At 48.5% G+C, this 23402-nt stretch overlaps 5 protein-coding genes across 5 annotated transcripts; 2 read left to right on the top strand and 3 right to left on the bottom strand.

Moving 5' to 3' along the window:
• Positions 1 to 78: 78 nt before the first annotated feature.
• Positions 79 to 667, bottom strand: LOC138673877 (histone H3-like). Its single transcript, XM_069761910.1, has one exon. The coding sequence runs from the start codon at positions 614 to 616 to the stop codon at positions 143 to 145; it is 474 nt and encodes a 157-aa protein (XP_069618011.1). The 5' UTR covers positions 617 to 667; the 3' UTR covers positions 79 to 142.
• Positions 668 to 7296: 6629 nt separating this feature from the next.
• On the bottom strand, positions 7297 to 7762 carry LOC138673876 (histone H2B). The gene has a single exon (XM_069761909.1). The coding sequence runs from the start codon at positions 7719 to 7721 to the stop codon at positions 7341 to 7343; it is 381 nt and encodes a 126-aa protein (XP_069618010.1). The 5' UTR covers positions 7722 to 7762; the 3' UTR covers positions 7297 to 7340.
• A 253-nt stretch (positions 7763 to 8015) lies between these two features.
• On the top strand, positions 8016 to 8779 carry LOC138673875 (histone H2A type 1-like). The gene has a single exon (XM_069761908.1). It carries the CDS (start codon positions 8054 to 8056, stop codon positions 8438 to 8440), a length of 387 nt encoding a protein of 128 aa, XP_069618009.1. The 5' UTR covers positions 8016 to 8053; the 3' UTR covers positions 8441 to 8779.
• An 8735-nt stretch (positions 8780 to 17514) lies between these two features.
• LOC138673874 (histone H2A type 1-like) lies at positions 17515 to 18286 on the bottom strand. The gene has a single exon (XM_069761907.1). The coding sequence runs from the start codon at positions 18247 to 18249 to the stop codon at positions 17863 to 17865; it is 387 nt and encodes a 128-aa protein (XP_069618008.1). The 5' UTR covers positions 18250 to 18286; the 3' UTR covers positions 17515 to 17862.
• Positions 18287 to 18537: 251 nt separating this feature from the next.
• On the top strand, positions 18538 to 18978 carry LOC138673873 (histone H2B). The gene has a single exon (XM_069761906.1). It carries the CDS (start codon positions 18581 to 18583, stop codon positions 18959 to 18961), a length of 381 nt encoding a protein of 126 aa, XP_069618007.1. The 5' UTR covers positions 18538 to 18580; the 3' UTR covers positions 18962 to 18978.
• Positions 18979 to 23402: the final 4424 nt, after the last annotated feature.

Below are 23402 nucleotides of genomic sequence, written 5' to 3'. Positions count from 1 at the left end.
AGAAAGGACACTCACTTAACCCATCTAAACCTATTAAAGGATCCAGTGCAGGATCTGGAGAGTTTAGTAATTGGCTCCTTAGTGGGAGGATTTGGTGGCTCTGAGAAGAGCCGTTGTGTTGTCTTCGGTGCCCGGGATAGATCTAAGCTCTCTCCCCACGAATCCTGCGGGCCAGCTGGATGTCTTTGGGCATGATAGTGACCCTCTTGGCATGGATGGCGCACAGGTTGGTGTCCTCGAACAGTCCCACCAGATAAGCCTCGCTGGCCTCCTGCAGGGCCATGACTGCCGAGCTCTGGAAGCGCAGATCGGTCTTGAAGTCCTGGGCGATCTCCCTCACCAGGCGCTGGAAGGGAAGCTTACGGATCAGCAGCTCGGTGGACTTCTGGTAACGGCGGATCTCCCGGAGAGCGACTGTTCCTGGCCGGTAGCGGTGTGGTTTCTTCACTCCACCAGTGGCAGGAGCGCTCTTCCTGGCGGCCTTAGTAGCCAACTGCTTGCGGGGAGCTTTCCCTCCGGTGGATTTACGGGCGGTCTGCTTAGTTCTGGCCATAGCTCTGTAGAGATGAACACAGATGAGATGAGAGGAGCCAAAAAGCAGGGTATTTATACTCATGTGATCTTTCTCATTGGTTTATGTCAAACACACCCCCTACACTCCATTGGTTGTCTGCGTCCAATCATTATGCAGGGGAAGCTCAGCACAACTCCCAGTAATCTTGCTGGTCCCCCCTGCATGAAGTGCTGCTGGGTCTCCACTGTTCACACTGGTTACGGGCTGCGATAATGCAGGAAGGGTCACATCATGTCTACACGAGGCTTCTGCAGCAGCGGCCTCTGATGGCGCTGTACTTCCATATCCCCGTACACTGCGCTGTATAGTGGAGCCCCCTCATCATCACCCTAGATCCCCCCAATCCTCACATCTAGACACAGGATGTGAGGGAAATGCTCACCTGTCAGTAACACGAATGCTCTGCCCTAATATATTATTTATTTATATAGCACCATTAATTCCATGGTGCTGTACATGAGAAGGGGGTTACGTACAGAGTTATAGATATTGTTTACAGTAAAAGGACGGGGCAGCTACTGCTCATTTTTAAGGTGAGGCTCCTTGTCTTTATCACATATCTCCATATAGTGCTCTGAACCTCAGTATTGGGCTATATATCAACATATAGTTCTGTATACGTCCGTGTAATGTTTTATATTCTCCAAATTGTGCCGCATAGATACATATAGAGCTGAAACCCTCCATATAGCGCTATATACTGATGTGTACATCAAAATAGTGTTTTTTCCACATATAGAGGAACAAAAAACCATTGAGGCGGCAGCCATGTACAATAACATCCAAATTTATTGTAGAAAATTGTATTAAAAGTGCCCGACAGATCCAGTGTGACTGAGACCCAAGATAAGTGACCTGACTGAGGCCCCGAAGAGCTGGAAGGCGCAGGACTCGGTCACACTGGATCTGTCGGGCACTTCTCATTCATCTTTCTATAATACATGTGGATTTTATCGTACACACCTCCGGCCTCGCTGGATTTTCGTTCCTCTGTTTTGCCTCTGCTGGTTCCAGGCTTCTCCGTGCTGCCACTGGGGTGAGCGGACTCTTTCCCATTCCCCCTTATCTGTGACTATGTCCACATATAGTGAAGAATATCACTATATACCCTGGAAATAGCGCTGTGTCCGCCCTCAGCATTAATATTGTGCTATATATGGCCATATAGTGCTGAATACCCCATCTATGGTGCTATATATCACCAGATAGTGTCACACCCCATATAGTGCTGTGTGACAGGATATAATGCCTCATACACTGTATATCGTGCTGTATTCCTCCCTGTGATGCGGTCTATGCCCAAATAGTACCATACACCCTCCATATAGCGCTGTATACGGCCATATATCATTTCCCTCCCTCCATACAGCGCTCTGCACCACGTGTTACTGAGGAGAACAAAGAGCGGGAGAAACTATCAGCCGTTGGGCGGGAATTTCATATTCAGCGCTCAGCCAATCAGCACTCAGTAGGGCTATGGCTCCGCCCACAGAGTCGCTTCCCGCAGACGCTTGCTGTTAACCCTTTGTTATCCGATGTTTCCATCTCCCGCAGAGCAGACTGCAGCCATCCGGGCACCGGGCGATCACCAGCCCCTCCCCCAGCAGAAGGAGCCGCGGCTTCTCCTCACATGTGGGCGGAGCACAGAACTGTTGGGGATTTTGAATTTCCCGCACTTTTTCCTGTCATTTTCCCGCTTTTATCGCGAGGACGTTACATCTAGTCACAGACCCGAGTCCTCCTGCTCGGAACAATGGCGACGTGAGACTGAGAAATCACTGAGATCATCATTGGTCAGGGGAGCAAAGGGTATATGCTGTATACCCCCATATAGTGCCATTATATATCCTCCATATCCTGCTGTACACCCTCATTCATATAGTGCTATATACTCTCCATATCCTGCTGTGTACCCCCATATAGTGCTATATACTCTCTATATCCTGCTGTATACCCCATATAGTGTTATATACCCTTCATATCCTGCTGTATACCCCCATATAATGCTCTATACCCCCATATAGTGCTATATACCTTCCATAGCCTGCTGTATACCCCCATATAGTGCTATATACCCTTCATATCCTGCTGTATACCCCCATATAGTGTTATATACCCTTCATATCCTGCTGTATACCCCCATATAATGCTCTATACCCCCATATAGTGCTATATACCTTCCATAGCCTGCTGTATACCCCCATATAGTGCTATATACCCTTCATATCCTGCTGTGTACCCCCATATAGTGCTATATACCCTTCATATCCTGCTGTATACCCCCATATAATGCTATATACCCTCTATATCCTGCTGAATATCCCCATATAGTGCTATATACCCTTCATATCCTGCTGTGTACCCCCATATAGTGCTATATACCCTTCATATCCTGCTGTGTACCCCCATATAATGCTATATACCCTCTATATCCTGCTGTATACCCCCCATATAGAGTTATATACCCTCCATATCCTGCTGTATACCCCCATATAGTGTTATGTACCCTCCATATCCTGCTCTATACCCCCATATAGTGCTATATACCCTCTATATCCTGCTGTGTACCCCCATATAGTATTATATACCCTTCATATCCTGCTGTGTACTCCCATATAGTGCTATACACCATAGCCTGCTGTATTCCCCCATATAGTGCTTTATACCCTCTATATCCTGCTGTATACCCCCCCATATAGTGTTATATACCCTTCATATCCTGCTGTGTACCCCCATATAATGCTAGATATTATTATTTATTTATATAGCACCATTGATTCCATGGTGCTGTACATGAGAAGGGGTTACATACAAGTTACAAATATCACATACAGTAAACAAACTAACAATGACGGACTGATACAGAGGGGCGAGGACCCTGCCCTTGCGTGCTTACATTCTACAGGATTATGGGGAAGGAGACAGTAGGTTGAGGGTTGCAGGAGCTCCGGTGTTGGTGAGGCGGTAGCTCCGGTGTTGGTGAGGCGGTAGCTCCGGTGTTGGTGAGGCGGTAGCTTCGGTGTTGGTGAGGCGGTAGCTCCGGTGTTGGTGAGGCTGTAGCTCCGGTGTTGGTGAGGCGGTAGCTTCGATAGTGAGGCAGCAGCGGTGTCAGTGCAGGCTGTAGGCTTTCCTGAAGAGATGAGTTTTCAGGTTCCGTCTGAAGGATCCTACTGTGGTTGATAGTCGGACGTGTTGGGGCACAGAGTTCCATTGGATGGGGGATATTCGGGAAAAGTCTATACCCTTCATATCCTGCTGTGTACCCCCATATAGTGCTATATACCCTTCATATCCTGCTGTATACCCCCATATAGTGCTATATACCCTCCATACTGTGCTTTGTTCATGTTTCTCCATTAATGACAATGTGAGATTCAGACCTAGAAATAGATCAGTCTTTAATTCATCATTGATCAGGAGCCTCCACCGGTCTGGGGAGTGAAGGGTGCGTAATATCAGGGGAATATAAGCAAGAAATTGCAGAGAGCTCCAATCCGAACCAGCAGACTCTGCTGAAAATTAACAGCCAATCTCTGGCTCCAACCAGCAGAACACTGGAGCAGAGGCTAACTGAAAAGAGGGTAACAAATTGCAAGCTTTCGAGACTACACAGGTCTCTTCATCAGGCAAAGACAAAAAGAATTTCTGAAGAATCACATATTTATGCTGCGGAGTTGGGTGCGAGAAACGCTGCAGATCGGGAGGGGGAAGAGTGTGTGGGCGGAGACTGTGCGGTGAAGATGTGTGTGTGTGCGGGTGTTTGTGTGTGACTGCGGGGGTCTGCAGGGCTGTGCGGGGATCGCGGGGCTGTGTGTGTGTGACTGCGGGGATCGCGGGGCTGTGTGTGGGTGTGTGCAGAGCTGTGTGTGTGCGAGGCTGTAAGTAGGCAGCCGATGGGACTACTACTACTACTAGTCCCATCCAGCTATGCCTGCTACAGTGACAGCTAGTCGGATAATGGGACAGTATAGTCCTATCATCAGGCTACTGTGTTCAAGTGTAAAAAAAAAAAAAAAACACATACAGAACATACAACATAGAGTACATACTCATCAATCACCTTGTCCCAGAAGCCATAGATTACCTGTTATAAAATATTACAATAATAAACCAACAATATACTCCCTGATCTGCAGTAATCCTTTTAATAACGAGTGTCCCACGATGATCTCCCAAGGAGATCTGTCACATCGGTAGATGCCACCACTCTCCAGGGGATCCGGGATACAATGACTCAAGGTATCCTTCCGCACTGTATCCCTCCACCGCTGTGAGTACAGTGTTGTTCATACTGTCACTTGCGGCACTGCTGTGTGGGAAATTTCCCACACAGCATTGCCATAAAGTGAGAGCAATGAACTAAAGTAACCTCTTCAGTGATGCACTGCAGGAGCCATTGTCTCTTGTCGTGCGTCACTGGAGGCCTATAGAGCACTGACATCACCCGATATCACTGTTCTATAGGGGAGATCGTCGTGGGACACTCGATATTAATTGAACTGCGTCGGACAGGGAGTATACGGTTGGTTTATTATTTTGTTGCAGGCAATTGAGTATGGTAAGTATGGTGAAATTAAGAATATTACAAAAAAAAATTTCTGGCTGGGGTTTTTTTTTAACTCTTTCACTACTATAGGATTAGTAATATATAGGTTTCTTATTGATGCCTCTCCATTATTATCCGGGCTTAATGTCACCTTACAATACAAAGGTGACATTAACCCCTTATTACCCCATATCCCACCGCTACAGGGCAGTGGGAAGAGAGGAGCTAAGTGCCAAAATTGGCGCATCTTACAGATTTGCTGTTTCTGGGGTGGTTGTGGGCTGGTATTTGCAGCAGGGGGGCAATATCCATGGCTCCTCTCTAGGCTATGAATATCAGCCCGCAGCTGTCTGCGTAGCCTTTCTGGCTATAAAATATAGGGGGACCCCACATCATTTTTTTGGGGGGTCCCCCTATTTCAATAGCCAGTAATGGCCATGCAGACAGCTGTGGGATGATATTCATAGCCTGGGAGGGGGCCATGGGTATTACCTGCTTCCTAGGCTATAAACACCGACCCCAGCCGCTGGCTTTCCCACTCTGGACTTGAAAATTGCACGGGAGCCCACGCCAATTTTTTAAACAAATTAAACAGATATTGTGTTTAAGGCCGGGGTCACACTTGCAAGAAACTTGCACGAGTCTCTCGCCTCAATACCCGACACTGCAGCTGACACTCTGGACCGGACTGTGTGGCTCCATGCATTTCTATGCAGCTGGACGCTCCTGTCCAAATGCCGGCGGCAGTGCCGGGTATTGAGGTGCGAGACTTGTGCGAGTTTCTCATAAATCGTGACCCCGGCCTAAAGCAAATTTTTTTCTATCGATAGATCGACATATATATCTATCTGTAGATCTATCTCATTCCTTCTATTTATCTATCTTGTCTATCTGTGTGTGTAATGGAGTGTGGGTTGGACCAGAAATGACATTTTTTTTTTGTTCAATAATAGATCTGTATTTAGCTTTCAAAAACGAATACAAATCCGCATGAAAAAAAAAACGCATAAAAAAACACAGCAAAAATGCAGCGTTTTCTGGCAAGAGAGAGAAGAATCTGCACAGAACATTCCACAGGCAAATCTGCAACGTGTGCACAGACCCTGTAATTTCAGTTTATGCTGTAAATATTCAAGTTTGTAAATGAAATTGCACACACTGGTATTTTTTGAGCATCTGATTATTCCTTCTTCATTTTCAGCTTAAAAACTGATATTTTGTCTTTGTTTTCATTTGGAATAGAGTGTGCAGCTCCCAGCGCCTCTGTATATATGGAAATAAAGGCTATTGTGAGGATTCAGCTTTTTTCTATTTTGTGCATAATGTTAATTTCTTCTTATTTAGACTCACACAGGATTATATAGACAAGTATGCAAATTAATTGTAAGTATTCAGGGTGATCCTGACAAGCACAATGGATACGGCCTGCCGTCATACAGAGTCCAGAACTTGTTCTTCAAGGTTGGGGGATGCTTGGAGAAATGTCCATGTCCAATATGTTGGCGCTACGTAAATTATTATATACTACTGTATTCCTCCATGTAGTGCTATAAACCCTCAAAGTGCTTTATACCCTCCGTATTGCGCTCTGCTCACGTAGCAGCAGTGCCTGTGTCACAACACTACTGCTCCATTAATGTGAGATTCAGACCTACAAATAGATCATTCTTTAGGAGCTTATTGACCATGTGCCTTCAGCTGTTTGCAGAGCAGAGGGTGTGTAATATCAGGAATATCAGCGAGAACACAGCTCCAATGAGATTTAATAGAAACTGCTGAAATCATCACTGACACTGAAAGCCCTTAAAACAGCCCATCTCCACCTATTGTCAGCAGAACAACGTAACCAGAGAACTAGGACTCCGCACTCTGGGAGAACAGGATTCAGAGACTGAAGTGCAATAGGGCATCAATGGTGGCCGGCATCTGCCCCTTTATGGCCAGACCATTCCCAGCATTCCACATCCGCTCTATAGATCACTATCAACATCATCATTCTCCTCATCTTTATATCACCTTCCTCTAATCTCCATCCCAACTTGTGCTCTAAGGATAGAAACAAACCCTCATCTGAGCCTCTGAACTAATGAGATGCCGGTCAGTGCAGCCACATGTTCCCCATTGAAAAGAGTAGAACAAAAGCAGCCACAGCTCTGATGTAGACGGGGTGGGTGGCTCTTAGAAGAGCCTTTGGGTTGTGGGTGCAGAGCACGGAGCAGATCACTTGGCGCTGGTGTACTTGGTGACAGCCTTGGTGCCCTCGGACACAGCGTGCTTGGCCAGCTCTCCGGGCAGCAGCAGGCGCACAGCGGTCTGGATCTCCCGGGAGGTGATGGTGGAGCGCTTGTTGTAGTGAGCCAGGCGGGAGGCTTCCCCTGCAATGCGCTCAAAGATGTCATTGACAAAGGAGTTCATGATGCCCATGGCCTTGGAGGAGATGCCGGTGTCAGGGTGGACCTGCTTCAGCACCTTGTACACATAGATGGCATAGCTCTCCTTCCTGGTCTTTCTCCGCTTCTTTCCATCCTTCTTCTGAGTCTTGGTCACAGCTTTCTTGGAGCCCTTCTTGGCTGCTGGTGCAGACTTGGCAGGATCAGGCATGATGAGAGCAGAATGTTCTCTTCACTGGAAAAAGAAAATAATGATCCTGCTCCTCCCAGAGCGGCCGTATTTATAGACCGGCCATGCAAATGAGCAATGCTGTCAGATCGCTGTTCTATTGGGTGAGAAAGTCAAGTGAGTAGAGTAGATGCAATAATACCCGCCCTCTGCAGCCCATTGGTGTTTCCACAAGTCTTGTTTGCATTGGTGACTTCAGATTCAGCCAATGGCAGGAGAGGAGGCGGGGGAGCAGCAGGTTATAAAAGGCGCAGAAGACCGCACCGTCACCACACAATAGAGTTCTCTATCTGCTGATAACTGTGAGCTCAGTGATGTCTGGACGCGGCAAACAAGGAGGGAAGGTCCGTGCTAAAGCCAAGACCCGCTCATCCCGGGCAGGACTGCAGTTCCCGGTTGGTCGTGTGCACAGACTTCTCCGCAAGGGTAACTATGCTGAGAGGGTGGGCGCCGGTGCTCCGGTCTATCTGGCTGCTGTGCTGGAGTATCTGACTGCTGAGATCCTGGAATTAGCCGGCAATGCCGCCCGGGACAACAAGAAGACCCGCATCATCCCCCGACACCTGCAGCTGGCCGTGCGCAATGACGAGGAGCTGAACAGGCTGCTGGGTGGGGTGACCATCGCCCAGGGGGGCGTCCTGCCCAACATCCAGGCCGTGCTGCTGCCCAAGAAGACCGAGAGCAGCAAGAAGAGCAAGTGAGCGACACTGACCCCGTATCATCCACACAACCCAAAGGCTCTTCTAAGAGCCACCCACACCGTCATCACAAGAGCTGACGCCGCTGATCTCTAGTGTATTTTTTTTTTACACAGAATGCTGATGATAGATAATGCCAACATATAGTGATGGGATTTCCTAAGTACAGGCACACTTTATATAGTGCTGTTATGGTAAATATACTTTGCTTTGATTATTATTTTGGACAATTCTACCTATATATACCTTTGTGAATTCTGTATTTTAGTATTGGCTTTGTAAGGGTTATTCATAAAAGCAATAACACACGGCGTTGTCTCATATAGAGGGGTCTGTATTAAACAATCCTTTGTCTCGGAACCTATAGTAAGATCGGTAGAACTGGTTTGAAAATAATTTGCCAACTAAAGTCTTTTCTTAGGTAATGTAAGAAGCCATTCCCACTTTCTTATCTCTCTAGTTGTAATACAGACTTGTGACTGGGCTTCTGAGAACCAGACAAGAATTGTACACGGGCAGACACTGGCTGTGTGTATTTTCTTCCCTCTGTTGCATCGTATTTATTTTATTTCATTTTATTTTTATATCAATGGCAGATCTGGAGATGGTTAATATCTCAGCTGAAATTAGCTCTTTGGAAGGGGCTGCCACAACAATGCTCATACCTTCCACCCATATATTGCTGTAAACCACAAAATACCGCTGTATACCATCCATATCCTGATGAATATTCCCCCATATAGTACTTTATATTCTGTCCATACGTTTTGTTGTCACTAGTGTTGAGCATTCCGATACCGCAAGTATCGGGTATCGGCCGATACTTGCGGTATCGGAATTCCGATACCGAGATCCGATATTTTTGTGATATCGGGTATCGGTATCGGATCAATAGGGATGTGTAAAATAAAGAATTAAAATAAAAAATATTGATATGCTCACCTCTCCGGCGGCCCCTGGACTTCACGCTGCTACCCGGGAGGCTTCTTTGTTTAAAAAGCGCGCCTTTCGGACCTGTGAATGACGTCCCGGCTTCTGATTGGTCGCGTGCCGCCCATGTGACCGGCACGCGACCAATCAGAAGCCGCGACGTCATTCTCATTCACAAAACTGCTAATTCTAGGAATTGAGGACCTGCGAATGACGTCGCGGCTTCTGATTGGTCGCGTGCCGGTCACATGGGCGGCACGCGACCAATCAGGAGCCGGGACGTCATTCACAGGTCCGAAAGGCGCGCTTTTTAAACAAAGAAGCCTCCCGGTTAGCAGCGTGAAGTCCAGGGGCCGCCGGAGATTTGAGCATATCAATATTTTTTATTTTAATTCTTTATTTTACACATCCCTATGGATCCCAGGGCCTGAAGGAGAGTTTCCTCTCCTTCAGACCCTGGGAACCATGAGAATACCTTCCGATACTTGATGTCCCATTGACTTGTATTGATATCGGTATCGGCGATATCCGATATTTTTCGGGTATCGGCCGATACTATCCGATACCGATACTTTCAAGTATCGGACGGTATCGCTCAACACTAGTTGTCACTGATCCTGTATCATCCACACAACACAAAGGCTCTTCTAAGAGCCACCCACACCGTCACCACAAGAGCTAACGCCGCTGATCTCTGGTGTGATGTTCTGTATGTACAGATCTGTTATTTGGCAGAAACTCAGAGTTTACAAGAGTTATACCTGGCAGTGGATATAATCCTGTCACTATTGGGTTGGCACAGTGGGACTGATGATTTAACCTGCGGTGACTGGCACTTACTGGTCCAGAATCAGGTCTTACACCCTCCTCTCCTCCAACCTTCATGTCCTGCAGTGCGAGGTGTGCGTAATAAACCCACAGTAAGGTGACCACGTTTATATTTGTGACCTTTGATGGGCACCGTGTATTGTGGGCAGATGCCGCTCCTGGTGGCAGCACTAGTGCACTGCAGTATGACCCTATGTTACTGCACTGTCCTCACATACCCTGTGGTGGCACAGTATGGTGTATATGGGGGAGATATCCAAATGTATACACACCCCATATTGTGCTGTATGCCACCATGTACTATACACCCTCCACATAGCACTGTGTACCACGTGTCACACTAAGGAGAATGCGATTCCTCTTGGAGAGGCGGTGAAGGTAGTCTGGCCCTATAAAACCCTATAACTGCTGTCCTAACCTAAGCCCCAAGACTCTCGCCCTGACATGGGCAGTCCACATCTGACCCTTACAATGGAGGCCCTGCACACTCCCTGTGCGTCCCAACGCGTTTCATCAAATGTTTCTTCAGGAGACCTGTAGCACACATGGGCAAACAAAAAGAAACACTCCTGTGTTGTGGCAGATGTGGACTGCCCTTATCAGGGATGGAGTCTTGGGGCTTAGGTAAGGCAGCCGTTATAGGGCCAGATCACCTTCCCCGCTTCTGGAGGAATCTTGAATAACTGCGATGACAGATTGACCGATCACAGCGCTCTAAGGGAAAGTTCACACTAGGCGTTTTTTCAGCATTTTTCTTTCTGCAGCAAAATCTGATCTCTTGGCGAAAAAAAAAAGAAGCTGCAGGAAAAAAAATGTTTTTGACACGTTTTTTTGTGGCGATTTTGGCATGCTAGCTTTGTCTTTTGTGCATGCTGATAAAGTTTAGTGATGAAAAAGAAAAGTCCTATTCTTTAGAATCAGGTTTTGGCACAAAAAACGCAGGAAAACATGGTATCTGTTGTTTTGGTGCGTTTTTTCACTACCCATTCAAGTCCAGGGGTGAAAAACGCTGAAAGAAGTGACACACTCTATGTCGAAAAAAACGTGAAAAGCACAAATTACTGATGACAAAATAGACCAATGTGTGTGGATGAGATTTCTGAAATCTCATAGGCTTTGCTGGTGGTGTAAAACGCAGCTGAAAATTAGTTGCTGTTTACACACAGTGGCAATTTTAGATCCTGCTGTACGCACCAAGAGTTACCCAGGAGCAAGGGTGTAATTAGATGAGTGCAACAGGCGGCAGCGCAGAGGTTCACAAACATAACAATTCTCTAAGATTACAATTCTGTTAAGGTACCGTTACATTAGCGACGCTGCAGCGATATAGACAACAATGCCGATCGCTGCAGCGTCGCTGTTTAGGTCGCTAGGAGACGTCAAACACAGCAAAAGCAGAACGATGCAGGAGCGATCCAGTGACGTACTTAACGTTCTCGCTGGTCGTTGCTCCATGAAAAAACATTGCAGGCATTGTTGCTTTTGCTGTCAAAAAAAGGAGGAATCACGCCGACCTAACGACCAAATAAAGTTCTGGACTTTCAGCTCCGACCAGCGATGTCATAGCGGGATCCTGATCGCTGCTGCGTGTCAAACACAATGAGATCGCTATCCAGGACGCTGCAACGTCACGGATCGTTGTCGTTCTCGTTGGAAAGTTGTTCAGTGTGAAGGTACCTTAAGGCTATCTGTACATAAGCTCCCAATAATAGGGTGAGTATCAAGCTCTGGTTCACTCAGTCCTACTACCAAACAATGTCTCTGTCTGAGAATCTATGTTTGGCGCCAAACTCTCTCTAAATTCTGCGTGCACGCTCCCACCGGGATCCTTGTGGTGGGGCCTGAGGTTAGGACCTACCAGCCATAACCTGGACCCTGATGAGGCTGGCTGCTCGTCCATTTGGCCGTTTAGCTGGGAGGCTGAGGAGTGGGTCCTGGACTTGTCACCTGGAGAGTAGTTTTAGCCTGATAGGAAAACAGAAGGCCTTCCACATCACAGCAGAATCCAACTCTACATCCAACCGTAGTTGTCCCCCTAACTGAATCTTTCTATAACAGGAGGCACAGGGACAGTTACTCTTTTCTGCACTACTCTGATCAGTTTCCTTCACAGAGCACACTCTGAGCTTCAGGATTTCATTGTCAGGTCTCTGCTCAAACTAAAAAAATACCAGATCGGCCATAAAGTCTATTAAAGAGGGAACAGTGACCTCTTATGGCAGGAGTCCAATACTGCAACACAACCACACCAGAGAGAGGGGCTCTGCCCACCAAGGACAGGAAACCTTCAGGCTAAAAATTGCGTCTCCTGTCCCTCACATCAGTTTCCTGTCCTGGTACAGGTTTAGGCTACTTTCACACTAGCGTCGGTACGGGGCCGTCGCACTGCGTCGGCCCGACGTACCGACGCATACTGTGCAAGCGCCGCACAACGGGGGCAGTGGATGCATTTTTCCAGCGCATCCGCTGCCCCATTGTGAGTTGCGGGGAGGTGGGGGCGGAGTTCCAGCCGCGCATGCGTGGTCGGAAATGGCAGACACAACACAGCAAAAACGTTACACGTAACGTTTTTTGCTGCCGACGGTCCGCCACAACACTGCGCAACCGTCGCTAATGTTAGTCAATGGAGAAAAAACGCATCCTGCAAGCAATTTTGCAGGATGCGTTTTTTCTCCTAAACGACGCATTACGACGTGCAGTGCACAACGCTAGTGTGAAAGTAGCCTTACCTGTGAAGAAGAAGAAAGTTCCTTCTCAGACCTGGACACTTGGCTTAGGCAGGGTTCCCTTCTCTACCTCGGCTTGGGCAGGATTCCTGGAAGCACCAGGGCAGGTGGAAGGGGGGCTCTCACTTGTGTGTGGACGCCCTGACTGGTGATGGACGGCTCTGGCGTAGCTCAGGGGTGGTGAGTGTATGCACTGTGCCTGCCCAGTCCTGGATTCCCGTGGCTGAAACCGGAAGTGCCGCGTTTTGGGAGGTCGGCGGTATGCTGAGCCAGTGACACGGCCAATAAGGCAACAGTTAAACGCCCCGTGGGAAAAATACATTAGTTGGTGTGTGTGTGGTGATGCGGGTGACGCTTCCTGCCGGGGGAGTGAGAAGGTGACAACACCAGGAGCCATGTGACACAGAAATCCCGGGGGTCTTCGAGAGCATAGAAGCCAGTATAAGGGTAAGCTGGCACCTCTGCTCAGGGCTACCTAGCTCACCTGTCCTCTTAGCAATATGGAGGCAGATTTGGAGCAGCAGCATAGAAATCCCCAGGATTGAGTCTAGCGTCGCCGTCCGTGTCAGTGGAAGGGCAGCCGGACCACACAGAGACAGGGTCGGCAAGAGAGAGCAGATCCAGCCAGCAAAGTGGACGAATCGGCAGCCTGCAGAGATGATCTCCCGCACTTCCTTTAAGCCCGTTGCGACCTTGGGTTTTACGTTTTATTGTTCCCCCTTCTTACGGAAGCTATAACTTTTTTCTTTTTCCGTCAATATGGCCATGTGAGGGCTTGTTTTTTTGCAGGACGAGATGTAATTGTGACCGACACCATTGGTTTTCCCATATCGTTTACTGGAAAACGAGAAACAAAATTCAAAGTGCGGTGAAATTGCAAAAAAAAAAAAAAAAAAGTGCGGTCCCAAAGACATCCATTTCTAGGTCTGAATCTCACATTGTGATTAACGGAGAAACCGATCACTTGTTTATTGCCGCTGAGATAAATGAACAAAGCACAATATGGAGGGTATAAAGCACTTTATGAGCACTGAAAGGAGGAATACAGTAGTATATTCCGGGAATACAGCAGTATATAGAATTTTACATAGCACTGTATGGGGGTATACATCACAATGTGGATGGAGAGCATATAGCACTATAGACCTCGCAATGATTGATTTATTTCCAGGTTGACTTTCAATGAAATTATTACAAGCAGGATGTCACCGCAGAGAGGAATCAGGTTTGCGGCTTTTTTTGCATTGTGGTAGAAGCAGGAAATTCGAAATCACTAAGCGTTTTGTTCTCGACCAATCAGATTTCTTTACGCATATTCAGTCCATTCGGAATACAGGTGACTAAGTGACACATCCAACAGGCTTCTTTTGGGCATAAACGATTCCTGTAGTTCCCCTCTTCTGTCTGATCTGGAGACTTTCTCAATGCCATATACTTGAAAAGACAAAGTTTGTCTATGGTGATGTGTAACAAAGCGAGATGCATGCGATAGGTTACGGTTTGAATATGCGTAAAAAAAAAATATGTATCAATATTAGTTTGTTAGGGCTGTTTTTTGCTTTTATTTTATTTTATTGTTTTTTTTTTTGTTTTTTTTTTACTACCTTCATTCTGTTTGTATTTCTATCTGTAAACCAGATTACTATATATGATCACATGATTTGTTCAACTCCCCTTTGTCATTAGTAGTGCTCTTATGACGTAGATTTGACGAAGCCTGTGTTGTCGCTTTATGTCCTCCATCTGAGGTATATTCTTTTCTCCTGCACCATGTTTCAACTTTTAATGAAAATTGCGAAGGAAACCATTTTGTCATCCATCTTGTTCCCTGAATTACCCATGTACATGGACTTTTCTCCAAGCATCCCCCAACCTGGAAGAACAAGTTCTGTAATCTATGACCTCAGGCCGTATCCATTGTGCTTGTCAGGATCACCCTGAATACTTGAAATTCTAATGTTTACCTGTCTATATAAACTTTAAGGTACCGTCACACTAGACGATATCGCTAGCGATCCGTGACGTTGCAGCGTCCTCGCTAGCGATATCGTCCAGTGTGACAGGCAGCAGCGATCAGGCCCCTGCTGTGCTGTCGCTGGTCGGGGAAGAAAGTCCAGAACTTTATTTGGTCGCTGGACTCCCCGCAGACATCGCTGAATCGGCGTGTGTGACACCGATTCAGCGATGTCTTCACTGGTAACCAGGGTAAACATCGGGTAACTAAGCGCAGGGCCGCGCGTAGTAACCCGATGTTTACCCTGGTTACCATCGTTAAAGTAAAAAAAACAACCACTACATACTTACCTACCGCTGTCTGTCCTCCAGCGCTGTGCTCTGCACTCCTCCTGTACTGGCTGTGAGCGTCGGTCAGCCGGAAAGCAGAGCGGTGACGTCACCGCTCTGCTTTCCGGCCGCTGTGCTCACAGTCAGTGCAGGAGGAGTGCAGAGAAGCGGAGCGCCGGGGACAGACGGCTGTAGGTAAGTACAGTGGGGCAAAAAAGTATTTAGTCAGTCAGCAATAGTGCAAGTTCCACCACTTAAAAAGATGAGAGGCGTCTGTAATTTACATCATAGGTAGACCTCAACTATGGGAGACAAATTGAGAAAAAAAAATCCAGAAAATCACATTGTCTGTTTTTTTATCATTTTATTTGCATATTATGGTGGAAAATAAGTATTTGGTCAGAAACAAAATTTCATCTCAATACTTTGTAATATATCCTTTGTTGGCAATGACAGAGGTCAAACGTTTTCTGTAAGTCTTCACAAGGTTGCCACACACTGTTGTTGGTATGTTGGCCCATTCCTCCATGCAGATCTCCTCTAGAGCAGTGATGTTTTTGGCTTTTCACTTGGCAACACGGACTTTCAACTCCCTCCAAAGGTTTTCTATAGGGTTGAGATCTGGAGACTGGCTAGGCCACTCCAGGACCTTGAAATGCTTCTTACGAAGCCACTCCTTCGTTGCCCTGGCGGTGTGCTTTGGATCATTGTCATGTTGAAAGACCCAGCCACGTTTCATCTTCAATGCCCTTGCTGATGGTAGGAGGTTTGCACTCAAAATCTCATGATACATGGCCCCATTCATTCTTTCATGTACCCGGATCAGTCGTCCTGGCCCCTTTGCAGAGAAACAGCCCCAGAGCATGATGTTTCCACCACCATGCTTTACAGTAGGTATGGTGTTTGATGGATGCAACTCAGTATTCTTTTTCCTCCAAACACGACAAGTTGTGTTTCTACCAAACAGTTCCAGTTTGGTTTCATCAGACCATAGGACATTCTCTCAAAACTCCTCTGGATCATCCAAATGCTCTCTAGCAAACTTCAGACGGGCCCGGACATGTACTGGCTTAAGCAGTGGGACACGTCTGGCACTGCAGGATCTGAGTCCATGGTGGCGTAGTGTGTTACTTATGGTAGGCCTTGTTACATTGGTCCCAGCTCTCTGCAGTTCATTCACTAGGTCCCCCCGCGTGGTTCTGGGATTTTAGCTCACCGTTCTTGTGATCATTCTGACCCCACGGGGTGGGATTTTGCGTGGAGCCCCAGATCGAGGGAGATTATCAGTGGTCTTGTATGTCTTCCATTTTCTAATTATTGCTCCCACTGTTGATTTCTTCACTCCAAGCTGGTTGGCTATTGCAGATTCAGTCTTCCCAGCCTGGTGCAGGGCTACAATTTTGTTTCTCGTGTCCTTTGACAGCTCTTTGGTCTTCACCATAGTGGAGTTTGGAGTCAGACTGTTTGAGGGTGTGCACAGGGGTCTTTTTATACTGATAACAAGTTTAAACAGGTGCCATTACTACAGGTAATGAGTGGAGGAAAGAGGAGACTCTTAAAGAAGAAGTTACAGGTCTGTGAGAGCCAGAAATCTTGATTGTTTGTTTCTGACCAAATACTTATTTTCCACCATAATATGCAAATAAAATGATAAAAAAAACAGACAATGTGATTTTCTGGATTTTTTTTTCTCAGTTTGTCTCCCATAGTTGAGGTCTACCTATGATGTAAATTACAGACGCCTCTCATCTTTTTAAGTGGTGGAACTTGCACTATTGCTGACTGACTAAATACTTTTTTGCCCCACTGTATGTAGTGTTTGTTTTTTTTTACTTTTAGGATGGTAACCAGGGTAAACATCGGGTTGGAAAGAGAAGGAGATCCAGCTCAACGAAATAGTGAAAAATCCATAGTTTATTTCACTTAAAATATAGTGAAAGGACAAAACATCAGCATACAAAAAAATATTTTAAAACCAAGGTCAACGCGTTTCCGGTGACTAAGCACCCTTAATCATGAGCGGCCCTGCGCTTAGTTACCCGATGTTTACCCTGGTTACCGGCATCATTGGTCGCTGGAGAGCGGTCTGTGTGACATCTCTCCAGCGACCAAACAGCGACGCTGCAGCGATCCAGATCGTTGTCGGTATCGCTGCAGCGTCGCTAAGTGTGACGGTACCTTAAGTCTAAATAAGCAGAAATTTACATTATGTGCTAAATAAATGTTTTAATCCACTTTTGAATAAAGAATTTTTTTTTCTCAGTTCTCTGATGGAGCACTGATCTTTGGATCGCTCGTTTCCAGCGCTAATACAGGTGTGAGCTGATCTGTTCTTTTTCTACCACTAGATCAGTTTTGTGGGTACACAACACTGAGGAGTATACAACAAGGTACATGGATGGATGATATACAGTACTGGATGGATGGGATACAGCTTTATTTTGAAATCAAACTTTTTTGCATCAGGAATTTACAGCGCACTACAGAATATATATTTGGATTGTTCCTACCCCCTAGTGCTGTGCTGCTGGGGGACAGTGATGAATTTTCCATCATATACATTATTATCAGATCAGCGGCGTCAGCTCTTGTGGTGACGGTGTGGGTGGCTCTGAGAAGAGCCTTTGGGTTGTGTGGATGATACGGGGTCAGTGTCGCTCACTTGCTCTTCTTGCTGCTCTCGGTCTTCTTGGGCAGCAGCACGGCCTGGATGTTGGGCAGGACGCCCCCCTGGGCGATGGTCACCCCACCCAGCAGCCTGTTCAGCTCCTCATCATTGCGCACGGCCAGCTGCAGGTGTCGGGGGATGATGCGGGTCTTCTTGTTGTCCCGGGCGGCATTGCCGGCTAATTCCAGGATCTCAGCGGTCAGATACTCCAGCACAGCAGCCAGATAGACCGGAGCACCGGCGCCCACCCTCTCAGCATAGTTACCCTTGCGGAGAAGTCTGTGCACACGACCAACCGGGAACTGCAGTCCTGCCCGGGATGAGCGGGTCTTGGCTTTAGCACGGGCCTTCCCTCCTTGTTTGCCGCGTCCAGACATCACTGCACTCACAGTTATCAGCAGACAGAGAACTATATTGTGTGGTGAGTGTGCCGCCTCCTGCGCCTTTTATAACCTACTGCTGCTCCGCCTCCTCTCCTGCCAATGGCTGAATCTGAAGTCACCAATAGAAACAAAACTTGAGGAAACACCAATCGGCTGCAGAGGGTGGAGATTATGACGTTTACATTGGTCACATGACTTTCTCACCCAATTGAACAGCGATCTGACAGCATTGCTCATTTGCATGGCCGGTCTATAAATACGGCCGCTCTGGGAGGAACAGGATCATTATTTTCTTTTCCAGTGAAGAGAACATTCTGCTCTCATCATGCCTGATCCTGCCAAGTCTGCACCAGCAGCCAAGAAGGGCTCCAAGAAAGCTGTGACCAAGACTCAGAAGAAGGATGGTAAGAAGCGGAGGAAGACCAGGAAGGAGAGCTATGCCATCTATGTGTACAAGGTGCTGAAGCAGGTCCACCCTGACACCGGCATCTCCTCCAAGGCCATGGGCATCATGAACTCCTTTGTCAATGACATCTTTGAGCGCATTGCAGGGGAAGCCTCCCGCCTGGCTCACTACAACAAGCGCTCCACCATCACCTCCCGGGAGATCCAGACCGCTGTGCGCCTGCTGCTGCCCGGAGAGCTGGCCAAGCACGCCGTGTCTGAGGGCACCAAGGCCGTCACCAAGTACACCAGCGCCAAGTGATCTGCTCTGTGCTCTGCACCCACAACCCAAAGGCTCTTCTAAGAGCCACCCACCCCGTCTACATCAGAGCTGTGGCTAGGTCTGTGTCCTGCTCCTTTATGTGTTAGCAAAAGGAAGAGATCAGATCAATGCATCTTGCAATAGAGGGTGGGGATAAGAGGATGATGGTTAAATGGGGGGAGAATGCTGAGGGTCATGGTGAGATGTTCCCTTATCCGTTCTACATCTGGAATAGTGTGACAACAGGGCAAGTGCAGGTAGGTATAGATTGGTTGCCCTTCACTGAGCACTGGGTCCTAGTGCCCAGTTTCCTTTGTTCTGCTGACTGCACAATATGGGGGTTTATAGCACTACATGGAGGAATACAGTAGTACATTACAGGTATACAGCAGTATATGGAGGTTATACACTACTATATGGATGGAGAGAATACAGCACTATAATTGTCAGATTGATCTCCAGGTCTGGCTCTCACATTGTAACTACTGAGCAGGAGGTCACTGGGGAGAGGAATCTGGTTTCTGACTATTTTTAGCATCATCCCTGTAGAAGCGGGAAAATAAAACAAAACAATGGGCGGGAAATTCAAAATAACTAACATTTCTGCACTCAGCCAATCAGCAGAGGAAGGGGCGGAGCTGATGCACATTAATTTACATCCCTGCCGTGAAAACATGTCATCGCTGCAGTTCTCTTTCTGGTCCACTCACGGACTACATAAAGGAGGACTGTGCAGTCAGTTTTCTGCTGACTCAAACGAAAAAGGCAGCACACTGTAGTGCCAAAACTTGCAAACAAGAAAAATGAAAATTAAATTGCATTACTGCACTAGAAATATGAAAAATTGAGAAAGTTTAGCACATAAATTGGCCAATACTTGTAGCCACGATGAGGCATTTCTCGTATACTAGGACCTAACAATGCCTTTCCTCACGTAGAATAAAGTCTTCATCTGTATGGGAACATGAATCCTCTGTTAGACTAAAATCTATATCTCTATGGAGGGGTAGTGGTCCTGCTGGGATTAAAAACACCTGTGGCTAGGAGGCGGAGTGCTCAGTCAGAAGGCTAATGAATACAAATTTCAAAAAACTGACTGTCACATACAAACATAGACTAAGTGTGAACAGGTGCTGAACCTAGAGTCACCAACTCATAAACACACAAACAAAAAAGGCGGCAAACTATAGCGCCAAAACTTATAAACATGAAAAATGAATTGCATTACTGCACTACAAATATGAAAAATTGAGAAAGTTTAGCACAAAAATTGGCAAATTCATGTGTACCTGGTAGCCACGTTAAGGCAGTTTTTTAAATTTGACATTTTATGCTGACTACCTGAAAGATATCTATGAAACTTATAGAAAGAACACGTATTCATGAACAATAGTAACAAACTATTAAATTGTATAAAAACAGACATTTAAAAATAGCCAACAGTGCTGAAAGTGAGCCAAAGAAACAAACAGGCATCACAAATAGCTGGGTAAATTGGTCACAAAAGTAACAAACTGCAGGTCAATTTCTCAGTACATGGATCATGGGTTACGGGGTATAATGTAATATCAGACTATGCATAAACAGTAGTATACTATTGCAAATCCCCAATACTCGGATCCAGGGCCGCCATCAGGGCATGACGGCCGTGACTGGCGTATGGGGCCCGGTGAGCAGAGGGGGCCCGCATTGGGCCCCGTCTTATCTGCTCATCGGGCCCTTACCGGCAGCCGCAGGCTAACCGGGCCCTTAGCGCCGACGCTGCAGCTGTTTAAAGCTATTGACGTGCAGGAGCGGGCCCGCACGTCAACAGTTAACAGCCGCGGCGCTGCCAGCCAATCTGAGGCTGGCAGCTGACGTCAGCCGCAGCGTGCGTGCATGTCGCCGGCGTCTGACATCATTGTCAGTCGCCGGCGAGTGCATGCACGCTGCAGCTGCGTGGAGACTTCGCCCGCCGCAGGAGCGCGGCCAGGTAAGAAGAACTTCTTTTTTTTTTTTTTTTCTTGAGAGCGGCGATCCGGGGGCCCAGGGAAGAACACTGGACACAGGGGCAAAAAGATGGACACAGATGGGGCAGAGTGCTGGACAGAGATGGGGCAGAGTGCTGGGCAGAGTGCTGGACAGAGATGGGGCAGAGTGCTGGACAGAGATGGGGCAGAGTGCTGGGCAGAGTGCTGGACAGAGATGGGGCAGAGTGCTGGAAAGAGATGGGGCAGAGTGCTGGGAAGAGATGGGGCAGAGTGCTGGACAGAGATGGGGTAGAGTGCTGGACAGAGATGGGGTAGAGTGCTGGACAGAGATGGGGCAGAGTGCTGGGAAGAGATGGGGCAGAGTGCTGGGCAGAGATGGGGCAGAGTGCTGGACAGAGATGGGGCAGATATGCTGGACACAGATGGGGCAGAGTGATGGGCAGAGATGGGGCAGCGTGCTGGGCAGAGATGGGGCAGAGTGCTGGGCAGAGATGGGGCAGAGTGCTGGACAGAGATGGGGCAGAGTGCTGGGCAGAGATGGGGCAGAGTGCTGAACAGAGATGGGGCAGGATTGGAAACAGATGGGGCAGATATGCTGGACACAGATGGGGCAGATATGCTGGACAGAGATGGGGCAGAGTGCTGGGCAGAGATGGGGCAGAGTGCTGGGCAGAGATGGGGCAGAGTGCTGGGCAGAGATGGGGCAGAGTGCTGGACAGAGATGGGGCAGAGTGCTGGACAGAGATGGGGCAGAGTGCTAAGCAGAGATGGGGCAGAGTGCTGGGCAGAGATGGGGTAGAGTGCTGGACAGAGATGGGGCAGAGTGCTGGACAGAGATGGGGCAGAGTGCTGGACAGAGATGGGGCAGAGTGCTAAGCAGAGATGGGACAGAGTGCTGGGCAGAGATGGGGCAGAGTGCTGGACAGAGATGGGGCAAAGTGCTGGGCAGAGATGGGGCAGAGTGCTGGGCAGAGATGGGGCAGAGTGCTGGGCAGAGATGGGGCAGAGTGCTGGACAGAGATGGGGCAGAGTGCTGGACAGAGATGGGGCAGGATTGGAAACAGATGGGGCAGATATGCTGGACACAGATGGGGCAGATATGCTGGACACAGATGGGGCAGAGTGCTGCACACAGATGGGGCAGAGTGCTGGACAGAGATGGGGCAGAGTGCTGGACAGAGATGGGGCAGAGTGCTGGACAGAGATGGGGCAGAGTGCTGGGCAGAGATGGGGCAGAGTGCTGGACAGAGATGGGGCAGAGTGCTGGACAGAGATGGGGCAGAGTGCTGGACAGAGATGGGGCAGAGATGGGGCAGCGTGATGGGCAGAGATGGGGCAGAGTGCTGGGCAGAGATGGGGCAGAGTGCTGGACAGAGATGGGGCAGAGTGCTGGACAGAGATGGGGCAGAGTGCTGGACAGAGATGGGGCAGAGTGCTGGACAGAGATGGGGCAGAGTGCTGGACAGAGATTGGGCAGAGATGGGGCAGGGTGCTGGGCAGAGATGGGGCAGAGTGCTGGGCAGAGATGGGGCAGAGTGCTGGGCAGAGATGGGGCAGAGTGCTGGACAGAGATGGGGCAGAGTGCTGGACAGAGATGGGGCAGAGTGCTGGGCAGAGATGGGGCAGAGTGCTGGACAGAGATGGGGCAGAGTGCTGGACAGAGATGGGGCAGAGTGCTGGACAGAGATGGGGCAGAGTGCTGGACAGAGATGGGGCAGAGTGCTGGGCAGAGATGGGGCAGAGTGCTGGGCAGAGATGGGGCAGAGTGCTGGGCAGAGATGGGGCAGAGTGCTGGGCAGAGATGGGGCAGAGTGCTGGACAGAGATGGGGCAGAGTGCTGGACAGAGATGGGGCAAAGTGCTGGACAGAGATGGGGCCGAGATGGGGCAGCGTGATGGGCAGAGATGGGGCAGAGTGCTGGGCAGAGATGGGGCAGAGTGCTGGACAGAGATGGGGCAGAGTGCTGGACAGAGATGGGGCAGAGTGCTGGACAGAGATGGGGCAGGATTGGAAACAGATGGGGCAGATATGCTGGACACAGATGGGGCAGATATGCTGGACACAGATGGGGCAGAGTGCTGCACACAGATGGGGCAGAGTGCTGGACAGAGATAGGGCAGAGTGCTGGGAAGAGATGGGGCAGAGTGCTGGACAGAGATGGGGCAGAGTGCTGGACAGAGATGGGGCAGAGTGCTGGGCAGAGATGGGGCAGAGTGCTGGGAAGAGATGGGGCAGAGTGCTGGACAGAGATGGGGCAGAGTGCTGGACAGACATGGGGCAGAGTGCTGGACAGAGATGGGGCAGAGTGCTGGACAGTGATGGGGCAGAGTGCTGGACAGAGATGGGGCAGAGTGCTGGGAAGAGATGGGGCAGAGTGCTGGGCAGAGATGGGGCAGAGTGCTGGGCAGAGATGGGGCAGAGTGCTGGACAGAGATGGGGCAGAGTGCTGAACAGAGATGGGGCAGAGTGCT

Source organism: Ranitomeya imitator, chromosome 4 (assembly GCF_032444005.1).
Source record: "Ranitomeya imitator isolate aRanImi1 chromosome 4, aRanImi1.pri, whole genome shotgun sequence".
In the NCBI taxonomy this organism is placed as follows: Eukaryota; Metazoa; Chordata; class Amphibia; order Anura; family Dendrobatidae; genus Ranitomeya; species Ranitomeya imitator.
The sequence above is the reverse complement of the archived record's forward strand: the minus strand, read 5'-3'. Positions and strand labels throughout refer to the sequence as shown.

Excerpts from the sequence above, each read along its gene's own strand:
- LOC138673876 (XM_069761909.1), bottom strand. The coding sequence starts at position 7,721 with ATGCCTGATCCTGCCAAGTCTGCACCAGCAGCCAAGAAGGGCTCCAAG.
- LOC138673874 (XM_069761907.1), bottom strand. The coding sequence starts at position 18,249 with ATGTCTGGACGCGGCAAACAAGGAGGGAAGGCCCGTGCTAAAGCCAAG.
- LOC138673877 (XM_069761910.1), bottom strand. The coding sequence starts at position 616 with ATGAGTATAAATACCCTGCTTTTTGGCTCCTCTCATCTCATCTGTGTT.
- LOC138673875 (XM_069761908.1), top strand. The coding sequence starts at position 8,054 with ATGTCTGGACGCGGCAAACAAGGAGGGAAGGTCCGTGCTAAAGCCAAG.
- LOC138673873 (XM_069761906.1), top strand. The coding sequence starts at position 18,581 with ATGCCTGATCCTGCCAAGTCTGCACCAGCAGCCAAGAAGGGCTCCAAG.